At 39.0% G+C, this 11,034-nt stretch overlaps 1 protein-coding gene across 5 annotated transcripts in view; it reads right to left on the bottom strand.

The window, feature by feature from the left end:
• LOC116672609 (ensconsin) overlaps positions 1 to 11,034 on the bottom strand; it is a 38,346-nt gene that overhangs the window by 25,999 nt on the left and 1,313 nt on the right. For all 5 annotated transcript variants that reach the window (XM_032504527.1, XM_032504531.1, XM_032504530.1 and 2 more), the window contains exons 2-3: positions 10,660 to 10,743; positions 4,475 to 4,635 (exon numbers count right to left, since the gene is read on the bottom strand). In XM_032504527.1, coding sequence (XP_032360418.1) covers positions 4,475 to 4,635; positions 10,660 to 10,743 — 245 coding nt within the window. The remainder of the gene's footprint in view (positions 1 to 4,474; positions 4,636 to 10,659; positions 10,744 to 11,034) is intronic.

The raw sequence follows: 11,034 nt of genomic DNA, 5'->3' as shown, positions 1-11,034 counted from the left end.
AACAATGGCTCAATTCCATCAAGTGTCACAATAATTATCAAAATAATATATGCACAACACCAGGGCCTCTCCTAAGTGGAATGCAGCCATCGTTAATGGGTTTGAACACACCTGTGCTTTTCCTACTATGACGTGTCAACATGTCTGCTGTAAAAAAAAAAGGTCTATTACTTGCAAATGTGACAAAGTTAAGTCATAATGGACTTATTTACATTTGCAGTGTCCTTTCAGACTGTGAGGCTGACACACTACTATTAATGACACTTAGACAACGGACACAGTAAAACAGCTAGAGATGACCAGCACGCCAGAAGATTCAGCCGAGAAATCAATCAACCAATCAATCAACCGATCAATCGACCCCCGAGCAAATACAATCAACAACCTAAAGAAGCTATCAATTGTATTTTAAATTAGAAAACAGGCTACTGTAAATAAAACTGCTGTATTTTTGGGCCACACTCTACAGCTGAACTGATTAGTCGATTCATCGATTAGTTGATGAAGAGAAGATTAATTAGAGACTGTTTTGATTACCGAGTAATTGTTTTAGGAATTTTTCAAGCAGAGAAGTCAAACATTTGCTTGTTTCGGCCTTTAGAATTAGTTCATTTCATGCTTTTCTTTGCCATATTGTACATTGATAATTTAAATCTTAAGTTGTTGTTTTTTTACGGGGGGGGGGGGGGGGGCTTGTACTGTTGATCCAACAAAATAAAGAGATTTTAAAACATCACAGTTAGAAAATGTATAAAAATGTTTTTAATTTATTTCACAGACAATGAATTGATTAATCCAGAACAGATTAATCAATAATACAAAAAAAAAACGTCCTACAGTCCTACCCAAATCGGAGTCAAACCCCCGGCTGCACCCCTTCCCGGAGCTCTGGGAAATTGGGATACAATATGTTTTTATATTTTGAATTAGAAAATAATACAAATTGTGAGTCAAATGAGAAAGTAACAACCTTTTATACAATAAATGCTTAAGAATAAAAGGTACTGCAGATGAAAATTAGCCTGTATGGCTGAATCTGGCACATTTACATGTTGGACTCATGTTGATTAATGTGCGTTGTCCCTTTTAAATAAGGAAATATAATTGTATTGTTATTATTTTTTTTTTTAAAAGACATGTTGCATGGTGGGTGTTCTCTCAGCTATTGACTGACTCATTTAGACTCATTCATCCAGCGGACAAATGCCAAACATGCTCTGGTTCCAGCTGCTGTTTTTCTTAGCTTTATTCTCAGTATACTGAATATCTTTTGGGTTTTATACTACTGATCCAACAAAGCAAATACTTTGAAGTCACCTACATCTCCAGCAAATTGTGATTCCTTATGTTATGTTAGACTAGATGATTAAAAATTGCGAGTAAAATAGGAAATCTATGACAAAGCAACAACCTTCGGTACGATACACGCTTACAATAAAAGCCCAAATTCATATTTGAATCCTACATTGAAACCTTGTGTGTTTTCTCCATTGAATCACCTTGATTGTGTGGATTTATTTCCCTTTTTCAGAGGAGAATAATGTGCTTGTCACAGTGCTGCGAGCATCGACTGTCTGTTCCAGTAAACGGCACGCGATACGCTGACGGTGATGTCATCGCCCCGCGAGGCTGACCAATCATTATGTCATTAAGTTATGCATATGAGTGTGTGGAGTGGGGGAAGGGGGGGCTGTTAGCACACAAAACAGAGCCTTTAAATCAATAAAGACAGTGACCCCCCCCCCCCGTCTAAGAGGTGAGCGGTGAACTCTCTGTGGATCCGACTGTCACAGACTTAGCCTTTCAACATGCACTAATTATTTATATTCTAGCTCGAACTGAAAGGGTTATCACACAAACGCAGCATATAAATAATGTTGGGCTCTAGAAAGGATTTTAATTATAATAATAATGTGAGTCAATGGTTCTCAGCCAAGTGATGCACACTCATGACTCATGTAGAGTGGTGAGTTTAATTCAAAATGCACTGATGATGAACAGAAATATCCTCTCTGATGGTATTTTACTACACCTGTGTAAACACTAGGGCTGAAACTAACGATTATTCCCATTGTGGATTATTATTTCTGGATTAATCGAGTAGTTGTTTGGTCTCTAAAATGTCAGAAAATGGTTAAAAATTGTGGATCAGTGTTTCTCAAAAAAGCCCAAGATGACGCTTCAAATGTCTTGTTTTGTCCACAACTCAAAGATACAAAAATATTCAGTTTACTGTCACAGAGGAGAGAAGAAAGTACATTTTTTCATTTAAAAAAAATGACTAAAACTGATTAATCAATTATCAAAATAGTTGGCAAATAATTGAAATAATAAGTAATCGATTAATCAACTAATCTCTGCAGCTCTAGTTCAAATGACCCTATTTTCTTCCGTTTCATGCACCTAACTGCAGTGACTGTGTAGTTCCCTTCACTGAATACTGTAACGCATCCTGTGTTTTTCAGTCGGGTTGCAATGCACTCATGCACCGCATCGCTCCATCTATTCGTCTCTGTCACACACAAGGTTTCCTGATGGTTCCCTATGATAAATCGCCTGGTATTCCACAGTATTAGTCTGTGTTGATCCGTTGTGGCAGCGAACATTGGGCAGGATGTTGTCTTTGTGATATGGCTTTTAGGTCTGCTGCAGAAAACTAGCCAAACCTTTAATGTTCCAGTTGAATGCACGCGATTGGTCGGCCGACAGAAAGTCGTTAGGGCTGCTGCGTTAATTACTCGCTATTCCCTCAATATCGGGTTCACAGCTGGAAACACACTCACTCAGTTATGGATCGACACGATTAATTCAGTGGGAGCTCAGAGAGGAAAACATGCTTGTTTGTGAATGTGAGCAACTGAGTGGTGGAGAGGAAGGAGGAAGAAGAGGAGAACATCACATGGTCTTTGGAGGAGAGTGTAGAGGTGGGTTATGTTGCATCTATGTCTATTTTGATTCATGTATATGAGTTGCCAATTCATCGTTTATCTCCCTGTCACAATGATTTTGTATGATCATAACATGTTATCATTGTAATACAAGACAATAAATTCAAAGTAATTGGGAAAAAAAATTAACAAAAGTTGTTTAAGATTTTGATTTGTAAGTTTTTTTGTTTTAATGCATAATAACAGAACATCAATTTTGTGAATTTTCAAACATTTGCATATGTATATATACTGTATGAATTATATCTGTGAAATATTTGTATTGTGATATTGCTTCTAACCATGTTAGTCAGCCTGACAGTTAACTTCTCGAAAAACATCACCTCAGAAAGATAGAAAGATAACAGAAGTTTTTAATATAATTAATTTAAATTACAAATTTAGCCAAGAAACAAGTCAATAAATGAGTGAAATTGGATTAAGGTGCTTCAAAAAACAGGGCTGGGTAATGAATCTCAATATATTTTGAGTACACATTGTATTTAGTCACTGAAAACAACCCTGGGTCAGATTTCTAATCTTGTTAACTTCCTTTAGAAGAAAGTCTGCACTGCTTATGCTTCCTGTTCAAGTTATGGCGCAGTTTATTGTTTATTTACTCTTAAAGTGCTCATATTATGCAAATGTAAGGTTAATCATTGTGCTTAGAGGTTGTACCAGACTAGGTTTATGTTATTTCATTTTCAAAAAACACTATTTTGATGCACTGCACGTTGCTGCAGCTCCTCTTTTCACCCTGTGTGTTGAGCCGTCCGTTTTAGCAACAGAGTGAGACATCTCACTTCTGTTCCATCTTTGCTGGGAGTTGCACATGTGCAGTACCTAGGTAAGGACTACTAACCAGTCAGAAGCAGAGTATGAGGGCGTGCCACGCTAGCAGCTGTCACTACCCGATGTGAGTCGAGTGCAGATGTGAGTTGCGCATGTGTCACTTTGCAATGAGTAGCATACAATATGCTAACGAGAGTCTTCTGCGATGTCAACACAGTACAAAATGGACCTACTTAACCAAGTTGGTTCACTGCTAGCTTAGCTACAAGTTAGCATCAAACACAACAAAGCCTGTCAGTTGAATGGTGTTTTGAGCTAACGATAGCAACCAAACAACCATAGATAGCTAAAACGTTTGAAGGCTGGACTACAACAGCTGTTTGGAGCAGTTTGTGAACAGTGCTTTCTGTTGGAGATGGGAGGTCCCTTTGGGAGGGGCTTTGGGCTTTTTCACCTCGTACACCTATGACGTGCACAAACAGATATATATCACATTAAAGGAAAGGGGAAAAGGGCAAAAGCATAATATGAGCACTTTAAATCAATATTTTAAGCTTTGTTTGTTTAGGGTTAGGGGTCTGACAGCCTCTGTTAAACCAACCAAAAAGCCTTTTAGACTCTACAGTTTGAATATTCAGCACAACAGTAAAATGATAATTTCAGTGTCAGTGGACGTCAGAAACGAGATGTCATTCAGTTTTCTCACTTTTCCTAATGTGTGTTGAATGCATCGTCGGTGTGCCGTGACCTCTGACCTTCTCTGCTTCCTGCTGCTGCCGTCTCTTCTCCTCCGCCGCCGCCCGGCGCTGCTGCTCCTTCCTCCTCTGCACCTCCATCTTCCTCCCCCGCTCCTCGGCGCAGCGGACCAGCTGCTGCTGCGCCCGGCGCTCCTTATCCTGCAGCCACTCCAACTTCTCTGAGCACAGGAGAGGTGGGAGGCACGTGCATTTACTCAAATACTTTTAGACAAATATTATTTTGAGCCACTATTATTTTATTGAGGTATTACCTGTTTTGGGGCGACAATCAGAGGGAAATATTGTACTTTTTACTCCACTACATGGCCGGGTAAAAAATTAGCTTAAAGCTGTGGTAGGCAGTTTATGTTAGGCGTTGTTGGGAAAGCATTTTGTAATTTAAGTGTTAACCCTCATGTTGTCCTCGGGTCAAATTGACCCGTTTTCCTATATCAATGTTCTTTTTAATTCCCCAAAATAACATGATTGATTCCACCCAACGCTCTTTGGCAAGTACAAATCTCTACTTTCATTAATTTGGGGGCGTCTTTTGAAGTGTTATTGAAATATTATTGAGTAAAAGTTGACATATTCCAGTCTGTGATTATCATCAACATCCATTCCTTTAATTTCAGTCTCAATAATTCCTAATTTCTGATTTTCTAACTCAAACATTAGGTATAATTTCCTATAAATGAATTTTATAGACCATAAATTCCAAAAATAACTGTAAAACTAAAAGTTAATAAGTTAGTGTTACGTAGTGTTGAAAATGTCAACAAAAAAAAGACAAACATTGAAAAAAAAAGGGACAAAAAGATAAGAATAAGACGCCCCAAAATCAATGAAAGTAGAGATTTGTACTTGCCAAAGAATGTTGTGTGGAATCAATCATGTTATTTTGGGGAATTAAAAAGAACATTGATATAGGAAAATAGGTCACTTTGACTCGAGGACAACATGAGTGTTAAAGGAGAAAACAAGACTTCTGCTTCTCCTCCTGGATCTGTTTTTAGTCTTTTCTAGTCTAAAATCCAGCCCATGAAGGGGAAACTTTGGCCAATCACAGGTGTATTTCAGAGAGAGAGTGTTCCTATTGGCTGTTCTGTGCATGCGTTGACCGTGCAACAGAGAGAGGAGTGGGAGAGCTGCAGGAAGAGCTCTTACTCTACGCTAAATTCTGCTGTTTTTTTGCGTTAGACCCACTGCAGATCAGATTTAAATACTAAAAATCTTAAAAATAGATTTTGACCCAGAGACCCATTCAAGTCAGGATTTTAAAGGTCCCTTATTACGCTTATTTTTAGGTTTATACTTGCATTCTGGCTTTCTACCACAACACGTGTAGTTGCTTTGTTTTTCAAAAAACTCAATGTACTTGTCCTATACTGTGTCTGAATATACCTCAGACAGGGTTTTCCCTACAACACACAGAACGGGATCCCCCAACAGGCCAGAATTGTTTTTTTAAATGGTGAAATAACACCAAACATCCATTGTTTCCCCCATATTTATTTTGCAGCAACGCGCTGCCGTGAATCCATGACCGAGGCAGCTGTCTGTGGTTGGTTTACGTCTGCAGGACAGCTGAGTGTGTTAACTTAAAATGCTACAGTCTGTTCAACAGGTAAAGCAAATAGCGGTTACAAACAGACTCGGAAATGATCAACACGCTGACGCGCTGATGGATTCGGTGTTGTGTTTGTGGCTGAGCTGGACCACAGAATATCCCGTTAAAACGGTTGGTTGATGCTGTTTTTTCCCATATTATTCTCCATGACCTTTGCTGTAAGTATGCAAGATGTAAGATTCAATGTAACCCCCCCCCTGCCCCCCCCAAAAAAAGCCCAGTCTGCTCTGATTGGCTTGAAAGAAAAGCAAAGGCAGTGAGAGTGAGTTTTTCATTTCCATTTCCCTTTTAGGATTTCTTGTTTAAGTCATCATGCAAGTATCATAATTTAATTTGTCTATTAATCCCCACTGGGGAAATTACAATTTACACTCTTTGTTAGTAATCACTACACACAGGCCTGACATACACACACATGCTCAGGATCTATACATGTCCCCCCAAATCCTCATCATGGTTTAGTGGTGCAAATTAATGAGCACATTTTCAATTAGATTAACACAAACAGGTCGACACGCAGTAAGCTGGGAGCACAGATTCAACATGAGATAAATATGAGTAAGCAACCTCCCTGGGTCACATCTGACTAGGGACCTTTGTTTTATTTCCCATTTCTCTCTATCGCCCCTCCTTTCCTAGACTTTTCAGGCATTGGCTAAACAAGACCATTACTTTTAGACGTTACTTTATTGAAAACAACTGGATAAAAAACTAGATGAAGGTCATTAAGGCCGAAGCGTGAGCGAGCGACAATGTGTGCGAGATATGTTCCACTTTCATTCAAGACATTACCCGGAGAAACCTGTTTCTTTGTCTTCTTTTTATCTTTTCTTTAAATTCTCTCTCTTAAATTCTTTGTTTTCGTTCTGTATGACTTTGTTCCTTCTGTCCTTCTTTAACTGATCTGAAAGCATGAAAATCCAAAAACACTAAATTTAAAAAAAAACAAAACACTAGAGATATTTGTTGAGAAACAGCAGTCGACTAAACAATCTCAACCAATTACTTGCTTGTTCTGGAGCCGTCAGCTGTATCACGCCGTCCTCATCAGCAGATTGACTGTGCTCGGTTGCCGTGGGGATGCAGATGTAAACACAGAGGTTCGCAGAGTCATGGAAACATCTGCATTTCCATGACAACTCAACATGCTGACGAGAACCGGGAGATACAGACGAAAGCTTAGTAAATTTGAGTTGCGATACAACGCAACATTGAGTATTTTTATTTGATGTACTTCAGTTTATTCAACTGTTAATACTTAGTTATTATTAATAAAAAAATATTATTAGACCCAAACTGACTCTACAGATTCATTTTTCTACAGTTTACAGCGATGATCCAGAATAGAAATCTGCTGATTGTCGTGGACTGTTTTTCTGCTCGGGTTGGAGATGTGCTAAAATTCTGAGTTTTATATTATATTTTTTTATTTTTCTGAAATCTGAGGAAAAATTAGGAAAGATTTTTGGAAAATGTTGAAGAATTCTGCGTCTGCAGAGTCCGCGTGGCCCTGGTAATTTTATTTATTCTGAGGTATTAACCATTTTAATAAAAGGATCTATCTGCATACATCCTCCTCCACCAAGAGCAAGTACACACCCATGTGTGTGTGCGTGTGTGCGTGTGTGTGTGTGTGTGTGTGTGTGTGTGTGTGTGTGTGTGTTGGTGACAGATGAACAGGACAGACAACACAGAGCTCCACCAGCTGGAGAGTTACTCGTCCGTTGTGTCTTCTCTATTTTCTCCAGTTGCTCTTTTGCTAAATGCTGCCTTCACAGGTGAAAGAATAAAAAGATGCGTTCAAGTGCCTGCAGGTCGCACATTTATGTTTTATATATCCAGAGGTGGAAGAAGTATTCAGATCCTTTACTGAAGTAAAAGTAATGATACCACACTGTGGAAATATTACACTGCAAGTAAAAGTCCTGAATTTAAAACCTCACTTAAGTATGTAAAAGTAAAATATAGTTGAAGTAAAACTATTGATTTTGCAGTACAATGTTCCCTGTCAGTGTTTTCCTCTTCTATCTGATGTTTCTGTATTAATATCCCACCTGCATTAATGTGTGTATTGCAATTTCCAGCTGCTACACGAGGCTTTTTAACCCTTGTGTTGTCCTACCCACATGACATTTTTGTCCCTTTTTCTGACTTTTTTTTAGTTTTCACTAATAACCAGCTCACTACCACTAGTTTTACACTACTTTTTGGGATTCATGGTCAATAAACCTAATTTATGTGCAATTATATCTAATATTTGAGTTTACAAATAACAGAAATTATGAACTATTTTGACTAGTTCATAGGAACTTATGTATAGATGAGTTTAGTCAGGACACTGAATTGTATTCATTTCTATTTTCAAAATTCAAAATTCAATGACAGTAATTAATTATATTTGCTTTAGAGCGATGTATGGAATCCATCATTTCTTTGTGTGATAATTTGTTTAAAAAGAAACCCATATTTCTGATGAAGACATTTTGAAAAGGGGTAAATTGGACCCAAGGACAACAGGAGGGTTAAGGACTCATCACATCTGGAGATACGAGGTTTCCCCCCCCAAGACGGGAAGAGGATGAAAAGCTGTCATTTGAAAAGTAACTAAAGCTGTCAGACAAATGTAGTGGGTTAAAAAGAACAATATTTACCTCTGAGATGTAGAAGAGTAGAACTATACATCTCAATAGTCAAGTAAAGGACAAGTACCTCAAATGTGTACTTGAGAACAGTTCTTGAGTAAATGTACTTTACACCACCGGGTGTTTTCATACAGTATCGTGTCATTTTGTCTTTGTTTGATTTGATTTCAGACAAGTATATATGTTCTAGTTCATTTGCTATTTCAACAAGATGCATTTTCTTTAAGGGTATAAAACATGCTTTGAAAACATTGTGACAAAACACAGAAACACCTCAAGGCCAATTTAAATCACATTAAAATCTACGCTGTGGGTGCGTGTGCCGGTACGTGGAGATCCCGACCCCAGACCAGACCCTACGCCGTCGCCTAATTTGCACATCTCAAAAAATGTCACAACCCGTCGCTGTATGCATGGCTGTGCAGCGTCGCATTTCTAACAACTCATTTCCCAGTTCTCCTTCTCCATAAACAACATGGAGAAAGAAGGAATATCATGCTAATCTTCTACGGAGCAACAATAGAGTCAATTGTTCGGTTTGGTGTTACCAGCTGGTTTGGGAATTTGACAGTAAAGTCTAAAACCCAGATTTTTAATCTGGTTAAGACTGCAGGTAAAATAATGGGAACACCTGCACGCACCTCTCAACCTGCAGGAGCTTTTTGAACAGGCAACAATCAGGCCGGCTAAGACCGTTCTGTCTGATAACTCATGTTGTTTTCTCAGTTTGAGCTGTTGAACTCAGAAAAGAGGGACAGGGTTACTTTGTGTAAATATAACAGGTATAAGGATCATTTGTCCCTGTCGCAGTAAAAACCTCATTAATGAGCAGCGATGAACATGTGGATTTTTTAATGTATATTTGTGACTGTGATGGATGAAAAGGTTGTTTTTGAAGTATGGCTTTTATCTTATTTAGTATAGAAAATTGTAAATCTGCAATTTGCACAGCCCCTTGAGTCGCCCACATGTTGACTGTACATTTAGTCTTCTAGTTGTTTTTAACCCCGTGCTTGTCGTTGTGTCTGTAACTCTCGCAGCAAAGTAAGTTACTCAGTGTCCAAAACAAAGTTCTCCTTAGGAAGACTAATAAAAGTACTTTGACTTTTGATTTTGACTGCGGTCAGAAAGCACAGAGGAGACACAGAGGAGACACAGAGGAGACACAGAGGGGCGTCAGACTCGGGGGGGGGACTGAGTCCCTAGGGGCCCTCATGTGAGAAGGGCCCAAAAAGATGCTAGAATGAATGGCTGTGGATGCGGGGAGGGGCCCCATAGAAAACGGCTTTCTACAGGGCCCAGGACTTCGTGCTACGTCCCTGCACTGACGCAGGCTACGACGAAATGAGAGCTTCCTCTGAAGCATAAATCACATAAAACACACAATAAAGATCATAAATAATGACAGGATAAATAGAGACTGACCCAGATGTAATTTAAAAAGATGTAAAAACACCCTCCTGCAGCTTTGACATTATTATTGCCATTGTTCTTCACCTTGATTTAGGTCTACGACAAACGATTATTGTCGTTTCTAGATTAACCTGTCAATTATTTTCTGGATTAATTGATTAGATGTTTGGTCTTTAAAATGTCTACATGGTTAAAAATTTGGATCTGTGTTTTTCGAATCCCACAATAACGTCCTGAAATGTCTTGTTTTCTTCCATAACTCAAATATATTCAGTTAACAGTCCCAGAGGAGAGAAAAAACAAAAAGATATTCTCATTTAAGAAGCTGCAATCAGAGACTTTTTCCCCTTTTTTTTTAAATAAAAAGTGACTCAAACCGATTATTCGATTTTCAGAATAGTAGCTGATTAATTTTATAGTCGACAACTAGTGGAAGAATGGATGAATCTTTGCAGCTGTGTCTTCATTATGCAGATAATGGCAGCAGATCAGAGGGTGTGACGTGATGAGCGGGTTACCTGGAGGGCTGTTGTGACCGGATGGAGATCGAGCAGGAGATGCATTCCTGCTGGTGATCAGCGGTGCAGGGGGGGGGGCCAGCGCTGGGTTTTGGGAGAGAAACGTCAAACATGAGTCATGCTATACGCCGCCTAAGAGTACGAGCAAATATAGCTTAAATGTAAAGCTGGAGTGGTGGAGTTGTCATCGGCGTCTAAATGCAATAAATCTGCTGTCAGTCAGCGTATCGCCTCTGGGGTCAGGGGTCAGTGTGAGCTGTCCATGCAGCACCCCTGGGTGTGACCTTTAGCCTTCTTCCTGTTGTGTTTTTATTTCTAAAGCTGTTATGAAAGTGTGCACACACACTTAACACACAGTGGGACAGCTGCAAACGT

The sequence above is a fragment of the Etheostoma spectabile genome, chromosome 22 (assembly GCF_008692095.1).
Source record: "Etheostoma spectabile isolate EspeVRDwgs_2016 chromosome 22, UIUC_Espe_1.0, whole genome shotgun sequence".
Lineage (NCBI taxonomy): Eukaryota > Metazoa > Chordata > Actinopteri > Perciformes > Percidae > Etheostoma > Etheostoma spectabile.
The sequence above is the reverse complement of the archived record's forward strand: the minus strand, read 5'-3'. Positions and strand labels throughout refer to the sequence as shown.